This window comes from Hesperophylax consimilis, chromosome 13 (genome assembly GCF_061612785.1).
Source record: "Hesperophylax consimilis isolate HC1 chromosome 13, BYU_Hcon_1.0, whole genome shotgun sequence".
Taxonomy (NCBI): domain Eukaryota; kingdom Metazoa; phylum Arthropoda; class Insecta; order Trichoptera; family Limnephilidae; genus Hesperophylax; species Hesperophylax consimilis.
In genome coordinates this window covers 34,896,871-34,916,712 of record NC_142848.1, presented here as the reverse complement: position 1 = coordinate 34,916,712, position 19,842 = coordinate 34,896,871, and the positions used below count along the sequence as shown (strand labels likewise).

At 31.7% G+C, this 19,842-nt stretch overlaps 1 protein-coding gene across 9 annotated transcripts in view; it reads right to left on the bottom strand.

Annotated features, from left to right (window-relative positions):
* Window positions 1–19,842, bottom strand: part of LOC149418891 (aldehyde dehydrogenase, dimeric NADP-preferring-like) — a 136,874-nt gene that overhangs the window by 14,033 nt on the left and 102,999 nt on the right. Inside the window, exon 12 of one of the 9 annotated variants that reach the window (XM_089639056.1) lies at window positions 6,833–10,449. The exons of 7 other annotated variants lie outside the window; for them this stretch is intronic. In XM_089639056.1, coding sequence (XP_089495182.1) covers window positions 10,426–10,449 — 24 coding nt within the window. In that variant the 3' untranslated portion in view covers window positions 6,833–10,425. Of the gene's footprint in view, window positions 1–6,832; window positions 10,450–17,066; window positions 18,170–19,842 lie in introns of those variants that run through there. One more of the 9 variants, XM_089639057.1, reaches the window with a different exon arrangement.

Here is a 19,842-nt window from a genome sequence, read left to right as displayed (position 1 = left end):
CTTAATTTCTTCAGTAACCCACGGATTTCTGTGCCTAAGATTATTTTAAAATGATATTTCGTTCTTCGGGGACGAATAAATATTATCAAATATATTTTTCAAAGTATAGTACAGTTCTGAGGGACATTCAATTTGTAATAGTTTTCCCCAATTTACTAGTTTTAATTTAGAATATACCAATTTAATATTAATGATTTCCCTTGATTTTGCCTTCACCTTCTCTTCTTATTAATATTTTTGCATTTTGAACCCATATATATTTAAATTTTGAGGTCTTTTTTTTCTTTAGTAAGATTTTTGTTGATGTAAATTCGGCCATTATTTCCATTTTCGTATATAATATCATTGTTTGTCAGTATGCTTTTCTTTTTTTGTACGTAAGAACTTTTGTTTGTGTTTTTGTGACGTAAGAACTTCACTATTACATTAGCCGGTTTAGAGTCTGTTCTATTCGGAAGTCTCCAAATTTTTTCAATGTTGTCGCAATTGATGTTTAGTTTTTCCGCATTTTTTTAATGGGTATTTCAATATTTGCCTTGCAAAACGACGTCAAATGAACGATACACTACTTGAGAATAATCAAAGTAAATCTGTATAATAAAATACTCATAAGTCCAATGTTTTTTAGGTGATCTATGTACTGGTATTTATTTTTTTGCTAGGTTCGGTAAAACCAATAAATACCTAATGTTGATTTTTATCGTGCGCCAGATGTTTTCAACGGAAACTCTGAAGGCGCAGGTAATCGAAGCATTATTCCAAATGCATTCTAGAAGAATATGTCTTGAAAATCTGAAAACGGAAATCTAGCGAAAAGGCATCAGTATTTTACAGTGCGACGCGTACAGAGCTGGGACAAATAACTAAATAAAGGGTAATGGAGATTTTTTCGGAGGTAGATCCAAAAAAGATTTGTTGTTAATTGTTCAGATAGGATGAACATCCTTAATACGCACAAAATATTTTAAAAACTGAAGTTGAACTCAAGAACGAATCATAGAAACGACGCATTCTCATGTGACAAGTGTTAACAGAGTACAAAAGTTGGGCGCACGTTTGGCGTGTTCCCCAGCTGTGCGCACGTGAGCGGAAGGGATCAATGTGGCTAGTAGCTCGGAGCATCTTCCATTAAAATACCGGTAGAACAGGTGCAGCATTTTCTGCACAGAGTGAAGGGGCTTTTCAGGTATTTTGGGACGACCAGAGGTTGCTGCCAAATTTGAAATTGTGTACAGAAGAAGATAGAAAAAAGTTTGGGAAAACAAGTCGAAGACAATTGTAGTTCTACTTAGAATATGTGTTGTGCTGTAAATTAATTTACGACCATTTCTTACAGCTTAAGAGATGTTTGACCCGCGCTCGTGAAAAACACAAGTCAAAAGTCAAAATACTTCTAATTGAACTTTGAACTGTTAATATTTATTTATCTACGAGTAATTGCCTTTTTATTTATTTTATACGCCATGCTTTTCAGATATCTTACCGTAATACGTTGTCGATAAAAAATGCGTCAAAGTACCTTTGGGTCGACAAACTATTTCGAAAAAACATCAAATATGGAAAAAAAACATTAATTTCGGAACCTTTTTTTGCAGGTTGGGGGGGACACTTGGTTTTTATAAAATAGCTGAAGTTCTCAGCGTTGGCCGGGCTTTATGAAGAGTTTTTCAAAATCAGATGAAAACAGTTAATTTCCTCTTATTTTGTACGCCAAGTTTGAAAAAACTTCATCAGAGTATTTATTGTTTTTGTGTTTAATTCGTAGAACTCCATTTTTTGTTTAAATTTGATGTAAATCCAATTTAATAATATTATTATTAAGTTCTGCGAGTATTTTTTTATTATTGTTACAGCTGTTTCGGCTTTCAAGGCATTTTTCAAACTGTTTGAACTGAAAATTCTACTTTTAGGGGTGTGAAATTGGGATGGGGTGATTTTTTTAGATTTCATATAGACACTAACCTTCCTCATGTTTTGAGGGTCAAGGGTCCAAAATTTTATCAAACTCGTAATAAACCTGTAGATTTGTATACAAATCGAATCCAGGCCGCCCGCTCGACACCGACAGACATTAATTAATTAAATTTTTATTTTTTATATTTAAAAAGAAAGACAAACATTCCCGGGTTACGAATAAAATAATAATAAAGAATATTTGAAAATCTCCTACTACCACCACAGTAAGCTGAAAATGTTGCTTGTGTTGTGATGGAGGACTTAGCCAGCAGAGGAATTGAACACACTTCGCCTGGGTGGGACCCAAACGCGATGTCAACTCGGCCACCGACCGGTCGATACAGATTAATACGCACAGATTATTTAAATAACCCAAACTAAGAACCGAATAACCTATTTCATGCGTGCTTTTCCCAGATAGTAAAAAAAAAGAACTGTAACAGCCTATTTGGCGTAGGTACATGAATATCAAATAATAATTAATGGGATCCGCAGCGAATCGGTTAAGTGGTCATACGGACTTTTAATATACCTGCGTCAAATAGAAAGTACATACCTAACAGAAATGAAAACTCTTTTTTAACATATGAAAACAATCAATTATCCCGAAAACCATATATTTTAAACCTAGTGTATACGGGCGAGCAGAACGTCACAGGCCGAACGTCGAGCATTTTTGTATGCATGTCTACCGGACAGAACAACCCACACAAGGAGAAAACTGGTATAAAATACTGTTAATTTATTAAAAATGTGGTCAATTGAATTGTGTTTCTGTTAAAAATGGGACTGAAGGCCTATAATGAATGAATTGACAGAGTTCCTAGCAAAGTATCAGTAAAAAGCGGATGTTTTATGAGGACGGTGGAACACGTTTCCATACAAATATACCAATACTGTCGCATTCTGTCATGATATTCTTTAGGAAAATAAGATAAGGATTGCGTGAACACGTGATGCGATATATTCTGTATGACTAATATTTTTTTAGGAAATTGGTATGCTATCAATATTTTCACAGGATTTTTTTCTCCGTGCACGAGCAGATATACTCCTGTGACATGTCGTGTTCGGCCGGACATGTCCGTGCGTGAATACTAAGCTTTAGCCACCAGACTAGATAATGCCACCGCCAGATCAGCTGTAACCTTTCGCTCTTTCTCATAAGCGAGGTAACAACGGAGCTCTCAGTAGCAAGAGATCAAAGCAAGAAAATCTTACGGTTACGGTGAGATCAATCTGGCGTCAAAGCAAAAGTGTGTCTTTGTGTAAAAGTTTAAAAAACGCATGCGGTTCGCGCACCGCTGGTTGCCGATGTGACAAGGATCGTAAGTACCTAATCTTTCTGGTAATTTTATTTATTTACATGACAATTATCATTAATTTTGTTTACTTTCAATCATCATTCTTGGAAGCGGGTAGCATTCAAATCAGAATTTTCTACGTAAAACATGTACATAGGATAATTTATTGATAGGAAGGATCAACAAGAAAAACTTGTTGTTTTTGGTCAATATTTATTTCTGACCGATTTTGAGGAAAAACCCGGAAATTACATCACGAAAAACACGTGGGATTTTGTTTGTCTATATGTATGACGCAAATTTAAAAATACAAACTAATTTTTATAAAAATGTAAATAGGACATGATTTCAAAATGAGTTTGTGTGATTTGGTCTGCTGGGGGTGGGAGGTGGCATAAATGTCGCACACACGAAACGTAGTAATGTGGTGATAATATACTAACACCCATACATATCATTTAAAAACATTATTAATTTGTACTTTGTAATATTTAAAAATGTTCTCTATTTTTTTGTGTTTTATTAATAATGATTAATCAAACTTAATATAAATAAAAACATCGTATAAAGAAATTTTTTGAGTCAACATTTTGAATTATGTACGACAAATGTTTGTTCCAACGTAAATCAGTCGTTTGTAATTTAAATTCTTCAAAGTATTTTTTAATCCCTAGTTGCCAAAAAAAAATTTAAACAAAAAGAAATCGAAATGGTCAGATCGAAAAAAACAGTTTTTTAGATTCTCTGCAAGATGTAGACTCAATAATTTCATACTACGAGTTCCAGGACACCGTATACAGGGTGTATCGGCACGTACCCGACAAACTTTAACCAGCTATTCCTTAGCACATTTGGAGTAAAAAATGTTATGGGCACTTTGCTGTCCGGTAACATTTTTTTTCAATTAAAAACAAAAATGATAAAAAAAATCCACACTCCGTCACTGTCATTGGCATTGTTTCTCGTGTTCAACAGCTGTTATTAGCAAGTGTGTCAAAAAGCGTGTTCGCTCTTTCACACACACTAAATAATAATAGCTAAAAATGAGACGAATGGTGCCATGCCATTTCGTCGTGATCGTAAAAGCGCGCTAATGTAGGTACGTATATTATTCAACGAAACTCGAATAAAATATTGCCAGGTGGGTTTTCAAACTTTGACAAAGGATAAAACAGTGGTGACATGTGGTGAAAATATGAATACTAATTTTTTTATTAAAAAAAAATGTTACCGAACAGCAAAGTGCCCATAACATTTTTTACTCCAAATGTGCTAAGGAATAGCTGGTTAAAGTTTGTCGGGTACGTGCCGATACACCCTGTATATATAAAGAAGAGTGTCTGTGGGTGACTTTGTATATTATACAAATCTGCAAGTTTATCCCGAGATTGATGCAATTTTGAATGATTTATAAAAAAACATTCCATCTCCTTTTCTCAACCCTAGTAGAATTTTCATAATTTTTGGTAAAATTTTGCAAATTTGATGTTCAAAATAAGAGGAAAATTTCATTCTACATCTGATTTCGAAAAACCACGCAAGACCCGGGCGACGGCGGGGAATTTAGCTAGAATTTAATAATAAAATCGAGTATGCAGGTTTTAATGTTTTTGTCAATAATTAGGTAGGCCTTAAAAATAAAAATAAAAAAATTTTATCATTCTTTAATATCTAACTAAATAATAAGTTAATTTTACCATTACATATTACTTGTACTGCTTATACATTTTTGTTATTTCCAAATATCTTGCGCTTTTTTCTTTTCTTTATTTTGTGATATCTATCTAGTTCAGTTTTTACAATTCAATTGTGAGATAGATTTTAAATGCGTCTAGTTGAATTTCACTTTTGTTTTTTGTGAATGAATCAAATCACAAATCTAGGTGAAATTGAAACTTAGAAGTGGAAATTAACCCACTTCCCGACATTCGATCGAGCTGAAACTCAACACGTTGTCAATGATAGTGCACTCGTATCAACTATTGGCGGCAATCACGCCTACACTAGCGGGCATATACGAATAAATTGGATTATTTTACAGTAGTCAATATATGAAATAAATGTCGGTCTTACGCAATCGGGATTCGGCTCAGTTATTAGCGCGGTTGACTCCAGTCCCTGGGAAGACTTTCAATCCTTAATTTTGCAATATAAGTGGCGGGTTTAGATACCACCGCCCCGGGAACCATTTATTGGATATCCAACACCTCTACCACCCCAAGTAGTTCGCTACGTTTGGTGATTTAGATTTGACCGGATACATGGCGTAACGGATCGGGAGATTGGTTTGGTGAGACTTAACTTTAACCTCTCCAACTGGTATCTCGACCCATCGCCTTCCGTCACTCCTGAACACACTGATCCCTAGATTCTTATCCCTAGAGAAGACCCTTCACACAGCATCCCCAAAGATGACATAGGCCCTAAGAAAAATCATTTTCCTCAAGTTCTCTTGTGTGGGGTAAATGTAAAAAACCCCCAAAAAAGGTAAATACATCTGTTAATAAAAATATATGTATTAAATATATAACTTATATCATTGATGTCGCTATTCCGAATTCCTGTAATATTCAAAAATCTGTTTCTGAAAAAATACGAAAATACACATATTTAGGAAATGAGATTAAAAGAATTTGGTATTCTCAGACTAAAAATATGACCATTTGTTATTTCGGCTACTGGCATTATACCTAGCTCTCCCATTCAAAATTTAGGCGTATCTGAGATCTGTCAAAGAATTTATATATAAAAATGCAAAAATCAGTCATTTTAAATACATGTAGGATTACGAAAGATTTTTTAAATATTTATATTGAGGGATCAGTAGGATTTATTGATTGAAGTTGGGAGTTCTACCGAGCCGAACCCTCTGATATGAAAATATCTAGAGTCGGTGAATTATTTTCCCATTTGATCTCTGGAGATTTGACGTGTTGTTCTTGTATTGTTTTATATTTATTATGCTTATATAATGCACTTGCGTAATGTAGATTGACTAGATGATCATTTGTGGAAAAGTGTGTGGAAGGGTTTAGTTTTTCCTGTGGGGAATATTTAACCTGGACATTAAGTTGCAAAAATTAAAAAAAAATAGCAACGAAATCGTTTTATTTTTAGCAGATTTTTTTTTCTTTCATATGTTGTGTATTTTCAAAGATATTAGAAGAACGAGATGTGCTATGAGCAGTTCATACTGTGTGGAATTGTTTTGCCCAGTGTCGCCGGTTTTGTTCACCAATACTACTGCACACCTTCGCTTACGCTAAGGTATCCGCACTAATACATAGAACAGATTTCTGTGCGTACACGTCCCAATAGTATTCAAAGTACCCTAATTAGGTAGTACTCCGCCTACGTTCCGGCGGCCAACATAGCATATCTCGTTCTTCTAATATCTTTGTGTATTTTACTTAAGTTTTTATAATTCGATTGTTTTAATATTGAACAAACCAAGAAAAATAAATAAATAAATAATAATACTTTGTGGGAAGGTCTCCCATTTTGGCGGGGGTTAATTCAATGACATTTCAGGTCAAAAAAAGTAAAACAAATTTATTTATTTTTTAATCAGTATTTTAATAAAAATATGAAAGTGAATACATAAATAGTTTCATACTGAACATTAAAAATAATGTAGGTATATTTCAGTGTTGTATAAGTTACAATATCACATTCAAATATACAGGGTGTCTGGGGGTAAAGTGCACAAACTTCGGAAGGTGATTCTACATGAAATTTCGAAATTTCAATTTTTTAAGGTGTTTTTCAGGTACAATAATTGAATTGTTTGTATGTAGAAAATAATATTCTTCTATGGGAAAAAAAACAGAATTATAAAAAAGTTATTTATCATGCAGAATCACTTACTGAATTTGTGCACATCACCCCCAGACACCGTGTATAGATATTAACCATTAAAAGGCTATAGGATTAGTGAATATAACAACATAACAATCATTAAAACAAGTATTAAATTAACTCCGATAGAAGAAAAACAGTACAAAAAAAACACTTGTAAAATGTCAAAATTTCGAGGTAAAAAACACTACAAATTATTAGATTTCTGTTCTTGTGTACATCTCGAGAATATTAAAATTCTAGAGATAAGGCACTTACTAATTGGTGGTTTATATTATTTTCAACGTTTACCTACTTTCTGCGTGGAACCTAAAAATAATTATGTCCCTATATTTAAAACCTGTATGCCTGTAAGCTAATGATATATTATTTATCTTTGATGTTACGTTAAATAAATATTTTCAATGATTTGTAGCACATAGAAGAGTTAAAAAAGTAATGTGATAAAAATATACGATGAGGTAAAACAATATTACAAAACAACCAAGCAATATCATACATTTGTGAAAAATAGTTTAAACCATGGCATGATATCATTGATGTATTATACTAGATTAGCCCTGTCTAGTTAAATTCATTTTAAAAATAACGCCACGTAGCGTACGTCGCAAATATGGAGATGAACTTAACAACCTAACTCTGTTTAAACTCCTTGTACAAGCGTTCAAACTCGTAAGCGAAACCACGGAGAATTTGTTGTCAGAGGTGGTGTAATATGGACATAATTCAAATTTAAATATTTGGAACTGGGTTATTTTTGTGATTGAAAAAATGAACCTGCCCAGCATAGCTGAGAAACAAAATAGCTTACTCTAGACCAACAAAAGGTAAAACGCAATGCACAGTGCCCATTTCGCATTGCGACACAGTGCGTGGGCCTTTTCATAAATGTGCATGTGAACCAAACCAAAATTGTGTTGGGGTTATTTTTAAATGAATATGCCGTGTCTAGTCTAATTTAGTCTATGCATGATATGGTTTCAAATTGATTTTGTATTGAAAATAGTACCTATACCAGCCTTATCAGTAATACATGTGCTAATAAATGACGGTAAAAAATACATAAATAGTATGTAGACGTTATAATATTTTTTAACACATTCAATACAAATCTGTAATATAACATTGATTTTCTATGATAATTCACGATCTCTATCTTTGACTGATCAAAATCAAATTCTGGATCATTTCTCTTTAGGGGCTCTCTTTTGACTGATTTAAATCAAATTCTGGATCATTTCTCTTAAAGAGCTATCTTTTGACTGTTCTAAATCAAATTCTAGATTATTTCTGTTTAAGAGCTATTTTTTGACTGATTTAAATCAAATTCTGGATCATTTTTCTTTAAGAGCTATCTTTTGACTGATCTAAATCAAATTTGGATCATTTTTCTTTAGGGGTTATCTTTTGACTGATCTATATCAGATCTTTACGGATTAACTTTTGATTGACTTAAATCAAATTCTGGATCATTTCTTTTTAGGGGTTATCTATTGACTGATCTAAATCCAATTCTGGATCATTCATCTTTAGGCGCCTGCACTCACCAATCAGTTTTAACGTCTCCCCCTACCTTGCCAGAATAATTTTTTTACATCGGTAGGTAAATTGTTACTCTTTAGAACTTGTGAAAAACAAATCTATAAGAACATTATCCTGATTATTTGCGAACATTCCAAAGAATTTAAGGATTCAATGTTATTTTCGGAAACCCGGGGGGGATCTCCAAAAGTGCATTTGAGGTAACTTCACAAAAATGGCACTATATAAATTATTATCAATTTATTTATTATTGTTGTAGAACATTGTGAGTCCATTTTAAAGACATCAGGTAACTTATAATTAACAATTTGGTAACTTTCAAATTAACATACTTAGGTATCCTAGATACCTACATAATATATGGTAATATTATTATATATAAAATGTTTTGTACAAAAATTTTAAAAATAAAATAAAAAAATTAGGTGAATGGTATTATGAGTTAGGACACTATTTAAATGAATAAATTTTCTAATTAAATATCTAAAATTAATAGGATTTTTAAAATATTTAAAAAAATTAAATTTGACATAAAACATAATAATAATTTGGTAACATTATATTATTAAAAATATTACTGTGCATATCGATGTCATTTAAAAAATAATGTTTGATATAATCACTGAAAAGATAATCCGATAGAAGTGTGTTGTGGGCGTGTCCGTTTGCCCGAAGTAAGGTCAATTTTTCCTTACTTCTGGGAAAATCCTTTCCTGAGCAGAAAATCCAATTTCATTGGCCTGTCTGGTGTCGAGGAGACTAAAGGTATTTCAAACTGGTATAGATTACACTTCTAGTGATTTTCCGTTCAGTGGATAATATAATACACCTGGTCAAATAAAAATTGCCATATATCCCATATTAATGTGTTAAAAAATTCAATGATAAAAATCATAAAAAAATAATTGCATATACATGGTGTTCGAAGGCTAGTGGTATAAGCAGAAAACCAGGAATGTGAATCACACAGAGAATCCTTTCTTTTTTTTTTTTTCATTTTTGATCATTTTGATTTTTGATTTTTTTTCTCGAAAACTTTATAGGTTAATGTATAGGCCATTTCAAATTATGGAGAGAGAGAAGGTGAATTTTTAAATTAATTTTGTTATTATCAATTTTCAAAATTATATGGAAGATTGCAGTCGAATTCAGACTTAGAAGAGATGGGATGTTAAATGGAGTGGAGGCAATTTTAGATAAGGCTTGATAGAAGAGATTATATAATATGTCTAGACCAAAAAATAAATTTTAAAATTGACCTAAGTAATTCTCGATTTCCTCGAAAATAAAAGCCCAAATAAAAAAAATATACAATAAAACTGACTCTAAATGCGATATAGATTAACCACTTTCTCACTTATACCAGTAGTTTCCAGAAATCATGTGTATTACAAGACAAACATAATAAAATGTCTCATTACAGTATCATTGACCTTGATAACACAGAATTAAAATTATATTATTTATTTATCGGAAAATTGAATTTTGAGTTTAAAGATTTATCTGCATTTTATATATCCATTTATAAAGATGATGCAATAATTACAAAATCATAAAAATCAAAGCATTCAAGGATTTATTTTGCAACATCTTCTGAATTGAATAAATGTAATTTATTAAACACTTGCATAAAAGTAATATATGTACTTATACTAATGGTAGGTAATATGAATCAATGCCATATAAACATTTGACTAAACTACATAATATGAAGTATGTCACAGCATTAGCAATGAATAGAATTTACTATTTTCCTCTGCGATGTCTACTGGTCGTCATGTCCAATTATCTGCAACAAAAAGCCTCAATAAACACATATTATATTGAATTTATATAGTTACATAATTATATATTATGGTCTATTTAATAGGAATAATTCAAAACTAAGCCTGTTCCATTTTATTAATTTTTGGATTACAGCAATCTTGAAACAGCTGGATTTCCAAACATTTGGGAGTTAAAAGTTCTGGAACTTATGTAGATGCTACGTAGCACATAAATCCGTATATAGGTCATAAGTATAGATTTCACCAATATTACACGTTTTATCTAGGATTTTAATAGATGTAACGCGTTTCTTTTTTCTTTGCAAAACAAAACTACATAACATACTGTTATAGCAATTAAATTATCGAAGAAAGCAAACACTTTGTGGCTTGACATTATACAAAATGAAACAAACACTTAGTTTTAAACCACTTTATTTCGAGTTATATTCGTCGACCGGTTTCGATTGGACTCAATCTTCTTCAGGACAATAAAATATAATACTAAATTATAATACAGAGTAAGGTATAAGGTAAACATAAAAGAAAGAGAAAGTATGTAGTAGATATGTTTACCTTATAAATATGTTTACCTTATACCTTACTCTGTATTATAATTTAGTATTATATTTTATTGTCCTGTTTATTTTTATGGGGGTTTAATTCATATTCGGCATGAAACTACACTAAATAAATATATTTTTTTGTTAAACCCAACATGTGAACAGTACCATACATGATAAAGTGACATTTTTATTTTTGTCTTTAACTAACTCAGTAGAGGAAATATCTGAAGGCAAAATGAATTATAAGGACGAAACTGCAATTACAGTGCTTTGCACCGTGCATGGGCACGATACTTCAACACTGCAAATGCAGGGCTCTGACCCCTAGGGGTTAACAATTGATTTTTGATAAAGGTCCCCACTTCAATCAGCAGGGTGCTTGCTATATGCGAAAATACTAATTGTAAATAGTATTTGTTTAGCTGGAGTCAGTGCACTATTCATTAAATAATGATGAAGTAACCTCTGAAAATTTGAAAAAAATCTTCTCACTTTGGAACTTTTAAAATACCTCTTATACATTATAAAAAAGTTTTAGATTGAGTCCCATCCCTTATTAATTAATTTCATCGACATTCCTCATCGCTCGATGAATAGCCGAAGTGTATAAAATAGATCAAAAAAGTGATTTTAAATAATAATCTTCAATGGTTAACATCCTGTGTTTTCCATCCATGCATCCTGTCCATTACAGATACTATAATCCGAACAACCGGATGACGGGGACGGGATGCGCGGGATGTTAACACATTGTAATCGGATCACGTATTAATACGTTTTTAGCAAATTAATGCTAGAGCGGATCACGTATTTATACGTTTTTGATAGATTGTTAGTGGAGCGCGGGTCACGTTAAAATACGGGTTCCAATATACTTGAGTTTTCGCTATATAGCGTCTGTAGGGTTGTAGCCATGCAATAATAATTTTTATTTTACATTTAGAAATAATTTTTGTGTATAATTTGTAAAATAAAGGATGTTATGTAAAAAAAAAAATTTTTTTTTCAAAACTTTCCTACTTTATGTGAAATTCTGCACTAGTTTAACGATGAAGAATACATTTCTAAATATAATAAAATAAAATGAAATAAAATAAATAATTTGCAAAAAGAATTATTGAAATCAAACAAATATTTTTGAAGTTATCGCAATTTTTCTAGAGGTCTACGTTAGCGCGAAATTATGCGAAAAATCACCCGTTACCAGCACTAGTACGCGGCCGAAAACTGCCCGATCAAAATGTGTTAACTATTGTTTTCCATCCACGCATTCCGTCTACGTCATTCATTGGTTCGGATTAAAGACACTATAATCCGAACCACCGGATGACGGGGACGAGTTGCGTGGGGTGTTAACTTTTATTTTCCATCCACGCAACCCATCGCCGTCACCCGGTGGTTCCGATTACAGATATTATAATCCGAACCACCAGATAACGGGGACGGGATGCGTGGGATGTTAACTATTGTTTTCCATTCACGCATCCAATCCCCGTCATTCAGTGGTTCGGATTGTAGTATTTGTATAGACGCATCCTGTCTCCGTCAACCGGTGGTTCCGATTACATATACTATAATCTGAACCACTGAATGACGGGGACGGGATGCATGAATGGAAAACAATGGTTAACATCCTGTGTTTTCCATCCAAACATACCGTCCCCGTCATCCGGTGGTTCCGATTACAGATACTATATTGTAGTCTGATGAGGGATTATTGTGTACGTGCAACTTATATTATATATTTTTAATAATGAATGATGAGAAATGTAAAGTGATTTATTATTTAAAATATGTCAGTAATAGCTTATCAGATGAAGTAGTTTGATAATTAGTATGATAAAAAATGATAAATGTAATAGGTGAATTTTATGTTTAAAAGGTAATACATACATAAAATAGAGAATGTGATATTTTAGTTTTGGAGCTAACTTAAAGCCATGAAACTTAGTTTTATAATAATTAAAAAAATGTAATAATAATGTACTGAAATTAATGAACTAGATTATAAAAAATAATTTTAGAATATTTTTACAAATTTATCACAAAATGAGATCAGGTAAGTAAATAGAATACTAAATTCTATATGGGACCCATTGCATGTTTTATAAAAACTAGATTAGTATATACAATAATAAAATTAAGTTCAGTTTTGCAAATCTTAAAAATTACATCTTTTTTAAAAATTTGACATTAATAAATATTACTGTTTGGTCAAATATTATAGTAGTTTCTATATAACAGTAAACAGATTAATAATAAATATTATGAGTGCCATCTTCAGTCTAGATTAAAAAGCACCTATTTAAATAAGAAAGGCGACCATCAAATAATAATTATGCTAATGACATCTATTGGTCAAAGTCCAAAGTTTTATAACAAAAATAGGTGTGTCTGGATGTGTCCTAGCTGACACTGATAAAAGTCTTCTAATTTAATCTAATTTATATCTTATTTAAATAAAACCGGTTACAGGTTGAAATTTAAAAACAAGAGGAAAAAAAGTAAAAAAACAGATTACAGGAGACTAAAAAACAGATACCTATTTAAGAAAAGTAAAAAGAAGTTGAAATTTAATATACGTACATAGAAAAGGATTTACAAATTATGTAGTATTTTAAATAATAATTACTAAGGACGGGTTGTTTCGGAGAATTTGAACAATTCATCAAATTTCAACGTTCATTTTCGGGTTCTGTGAAAGACTTATTCAAGTTCTGTTTTTATATCATTGTAGGCTAGTTGCTTGACAAAACTGAAATAAAAACAGAACTTGAAAAAGTCTTTCACAGAACTTGAAAATGAACGTTGAAATTTGATGAACTGTTCAGATTCTCCGAAACAACCCGTCCTAAGAGTTGATGGCCTTTTGCAATAAAGAAAAAAATGTTTTGAAATACCTCTCTATAGTTTTATCACCTTTATAAAGTAGCAACTTTAGAACAGATTTCATGTTCTTTGTGTTATCTTTTATGGTCCCTTTGTTTGTGTTGTGAGGATGTTTGTGTACCGTCTGTAACATATATTTATAGGGGTGACCGATTACGCTATAAATTCAAAGGGATTTATATAACTTCATATTGCTTTCCGTAAAATCCCATATAGACCTGTCACACCTAAAAAGATGATGTGTTATAAGTGTGGGCGCTGCGACGATATGCGCTGTGATCTGCTAGCCAGGCTATATTTGAAAATTACGCCAACCCCCTCTCCTTCCAACGGCAGGAGAAGGGGTCAGAACAATTTACGGAGTGCCATAATTGACAGATCTCATATTATGCTTGCATAAAGCGTATGACTAGTGAATGGCAAAAATGTGACTTTTAAGCTAATGTTTCAATACCAAATATATAAAAATAATAATTTAATTTTCACTGTAGGACTATCATTTCCAAACCTTATTTCAGGATATCATATGTAGTAGTAGTGTAATATATTATGCTACGTTGGTGAATTCATAGAGAAAATTCCTCGCAAAAATTGCTTTAAGCATGTTAAATCTCTTTGATACACAAAATAATATTCTTCCAAAATACATAATCTCAACTTATGAAAAACTATTTCTTAAATCATCTTTGTTCTGTGGTGGCCTACTGAATGTCGCAGTGAAAGTAACATTAATCTTGTTGAATTCCTCTGCACGCTTAATATGCAAAAATAAATATAATCAGTACTTGGTTTTAGCTTATTTATGTACTACAAGAAACAACTATTTATGTGGTGGGAGATGATAAAATATGCAAGTTACAATTTTTCTCATTCAAAGTTAAGTTTGAAGGTCAGGAAATACGCACAAATTATTAAAATAACCCAAACTAAACGCTAAAAACCTATTTTGGGCATGTTTACTTAAACCCCTACTTAAATAGTTGTCTCCATTCGATATTTGAGTAAATCACTAATAATTATAATTATGTATAGTTAATAATTTGTGCACCAGTGACAAAAAAAATTTCTAGCCGATAAACCGTTTGTGTGCTGCTAACATTGGAATTTCGCCCTAGCTGGAATGATGTGCAATTTAAACCTGTAAGCCATGAGAAAGTGCATAAATTTTTTTATCAGAATTGTTTGCGCTTGAAACACTTTTAGAGTTTTGATTTCACTTTTTATTTCCCTCAAAAAATAATAATTTAATTTTCACTGTAGGACTATCATTTCCAAACCTTATTTCAGGATATCATATGTAGTAGTAGTGTAATATATTATGCTACGTTGGTGAATTCATAGAGAAAATTCCTCGCAAAAATTGCTTTAAGCATGTTAAATCTCTTTGATACACAAAATAATATTCTTCCAAAATACATAATCTCAACTTATGAAAAACTATTTCTTAAATCATCTTTGTTCTGTGGTGGCCTACTGAATGTCGCAGTGAAAGTAACATTAATCTTGTTGAATTCCTCTGCACGCTTAATATGCAAAAATAAATATAATCAGTACTTGGTTTTAGCTTATTTATGTACTACAAGAAACAACTATTTATGTGGTGGGAGATGATAAAATATGCAAGTTACAATTTTTCTCATTCAAAGTTAAGTTTGAAGGTCAGGAAATACGCACAAATTATTAAAATAACCCAAACTAAACGCTAAAAACCTATTTTGGGCATGTTTACTTAAACCCCTACTTAAATAGTTGTCTCCATTCGATATTTGAGTAAATCACTAATAATTATAATTATGTATAGTTAATAATTTGTGCACCAGTGACAAAAAAAATTTCTAGCCGATAAACCGTTTGTGTGCTGCTAACATTGGAATTTCGCCCTAGCTGGAATGATGTGCAATTTAAACCTGTAAGCCATGAGAAAGTGCATAAATTTTTTTATCAGAATTGTTTGCGCTTGAAACACTTTTAGAGTTTTGATTTCACTTTTTATTTCCCTCAAAAAATAATAATTTAATTTTCACTGTAGGACTATCATTTCCAAACCTTATTTCAGGATATCATATGTAGTAGTAGTGTAATATATTATGCTACGTTGGTGAATTCATAGAGAAAATTCCTCGCAAAAATTGCTTTAAGCATGTTAAATCTCTTTGATACACAAAATAATATTCTTCCAAAATACATAATCTCAACTTATGAAAAACTATTTCTTAAATCATCTTTGTTCTGTGGTGGCCTACTGAATGTCGCAGTGAAAGTAACATTAATCTTGTTGAATTCCTCTGCACGCTTAATATGCAAAAATAAATATAATCAGTACTTGGTTTTAGCTTATTTATGTACTACAAGAAACAACTATTTATGTGGTGGGAGATGATAAAATATGCAAGTTACAATTTTTCTCATTCAAAGTTAAGTTTGAAGGTCAGGAAATACGCACAAATTATTAAAATAACCCAAACTAAACGCTAAAAACCTATTTTGGGCATGTTTACTTAAACCCCTACTTAAATAGTTGTCTCCATTCGATATTTGAGTAAATCACTAATAATTATAATTATGTATAGTTAATAATTTGTGCACCAGTGACAAAAAAAATTTCTAGCCGATAAACCGTTTGTGTGCTGCTAACATTGGAATTTCGCCCTAGCTGGAATGATGTGCAATTTAAACCTGTAAGCCATGAGAAAGTGCATAAATTTTTTTATCAGAATTGTTTGCGCTTGAAACACTTTTAGAGTTTTGATTTCACTTTTTATTTCCCTCAAAAAGGGACTGGTGTTGCAAAGGTTAAAAAATCAAGTGTTGTTCTTTGCATGCAGCAGAATTCAACAAGTTTACTGAAGTAACTATCAACTATAAGCTATACAATAATTATATACTTATATTCGACAAATAGTTATTTCCTTATATTCAATTAAAAACTAATGTTTGATACTGCTATTCCATAAACATGACTTCATCATGGTTTTAACATTTACATGTGTATAATTAAATTGTTTACCTAAGCTTATTTCAAATTACAAATGTAGTTTTAATCAAATTGATTTGCAGTTAAGTTAAAACAAGTCATTTGCAAATAAAATATGAAAATATTGAGTTTTGTTTTTATATGTGCTTATATCATTTTCACTTGTGTCAATGGAGTGGTGGAAATGGTTAAAGAAATTATAAAAAGGTGATAATTTTTTTGTAAACTATTTAATTTTCTTCCCATTAAATTTTCTAACAAGACTACGCTACGTAAATACAAAAATTTAAACTGGTTTCACAAGAAACCAAACATATTTATGATTTCAGCCTCTTGATATCTGAGGTTAGCACTTTATTACAAACTAAATCTTCTTTGGGGACAAAAATTTTGTTCAAGTTCAAACCATTATTAACCCATTTGTTTTTTAATTGATAGTGAAAATTACAATGAGATTGTTTCCTACAGTGAAGTTAATGTCATGTTCTTTACAAATATACCATATATTATTTGAGCATCCTGAGGGCAGAACTTTTAAAATTTTACCAGATATTACCGGAGATACAGGCCGTCAAAACGTTGATATTTGCCGCTGTCTAAAAATCGTTTGACAACACAGTACATATGGGCGGTACTACAGTACTGTCATTCAAATGATGAATTGTACTGAATCGTGTCTTGTGTGACGTCACAAGTTTCAATTGTATACATTCTAACCAAGTTCACTTTGAAAGCTCATAATTTCGTCATTTTTGGAGATATAGAAAAACTAATTTTACTGTTGTTATTAAATCTTTAAATGTAATACATTTTCATCAAAATAATATATTAGGAGACAACCTCATTATGTCTTCATCTTCTAAAATGAATGTGCGTAAAATAATCCAAATATGTACCCTCTCTCAGATGTAAATATGTGATAGCTCGAAGTAGAAATTTGCTCATCAGATGTAACAAATAGGTCCATATAAATGACTGATAATACGGTGTTGGTACGCAATGGGTTAAAAATGGCAAAAACTTTCAAATATTCAGGAAAATATAGTAATTTACAATATTAAAAATGAAATTTAAAAAAAACACATTTTACAAACTAATAATTTGAGCACATAAGAAATATTAGCAATCCATTTTTTTCTAAAATCAAATTGACGCTTAATTATGGAAGCATTAGATGTATATTTTTTTGTATTTATGATCATACATTTGAAGTAAAGTTGAAAAAATGTTGTTAACTCGTTCGATGCCACCGGTCCCGATCGGGAACGTTCGGGTATAGTTTGTTTACGTCCTCAAAATTTAGTGGCAGCGAACCTGTTAAGCATTATAATTTTGATATTAATTTAAAAATATTATAAAGAAAATTCATTTCACTTAAAGAAAAGAAGATAAAGAATGTAACATTATAACTTTATGATACTAAAATCTCAATATAGTACTCTGTCACTAATTCGCCACTCTGAAAACTGGGCAACTGTCAAATTAGTTAAAGCGGCAGTTTATAAAACAGGATTTTGTAAAAAAACTATGATTGATCTTTTGTAAGATTTTCATTTTTTGTTTAAAGTTAAGGTGTCATGATTATGCTCGTGAGAAGGCTTCATTTTGTGAACTTATTCAAACAATAAATGTGGCAGAACGAAATGAACAGAAATACAATAACCGAAAACCGAAATGTCCTAAAACTACAATAATTAACCCTGGTGACAGGTAAAATGGTCAGCTCTAGCAAGCTAGATGGCGGTATAGTAGATAACCCGATGCGTCGGTGTACAAAGATCGGTGCACGAGTATAGGCATGCGACAGACTACTGAATTTGACACACAAATACCGGCGTATTATAGAATTTGATGTTGCGTTTTCAACTGGTAAAAATAACGGCAGATTATACTAGTTGTCGGATAATCAAGCCATGGGTTAGTGAGAGAGTACTATACTACTTATAAAGTGACTGTTGGCCTGATGTCAAGCACTTTTAAAGTTGAATTTTCTGAAAAAATTTGTTGGTTTATAAATGCATTTTACACCAGAACCCTTCTTAATGTAAATATAAAACTTACGTAATATTAATAACTTCCACCACGTTTCAAATAACCATGAATTAAACAATATCAAATACCAATAAATCAAAAAACATTAACAACTTTATCTAGGCATTTAAAAATGATTGCAAATTAACAAATAATATTTTTAAAGTTGTTATTGTTTACAATAAATGCTGGCCTTTTCAACGCTGGGCTTTTCAAACCAATCTATCTCATTATATGTTTTGCACAATGTTGTATTGTTTTGTGCTTTAGTAAACCTTCTTGGATCACATATGCGACATCTGTTTATGGGAATAACCACCAATGGATCACATATACGACATCCGTTTATGGGGATAGCCACCGATGGGTCACATACGCAACATCTGTTTATGGGGATAGCCACTGATGGATCACATACGCAACATCCGTTTATGGGGGATAGCCGCTGATAGATCATATATGCCACAGCAGTATAAATTAGTTTAACCCTTGAGACGTTGTTGATTTGCACGGATCAAACCTTCTACAAGCTTCCACTTTTTCAAAGACAATAACAAGCACTATTTCGTTCTCTTTCTGACATAAAAGAAATAATTAATTTTTAGATGAGAGGAAGAGAGATATATGCATTTTAATAATGTGCGGTCGTTCTGGGACAAATATGGTCTTAGGAGAGTATAATGCGCGCACGGAATTTGGGACTGTTTGGGTCTTAGAAGGTCCCAAGGGTTAAATACTAAAACATAATAAATGTTTTGTAAGGCTTCAACAACTCAATTGGTTACAAATAATAATATTAATTGACATGCAAACATAAATTATTATTTGCACAATAATAAAACAGGCAAAAATAATATCTCTTAACATTCCCACATAATATTATGTACGCACTGACGTCAGAATAAACAGACCTGCCATAAAGCCAAATATGCGTTCCATTTCGACGCCTTGGAGGC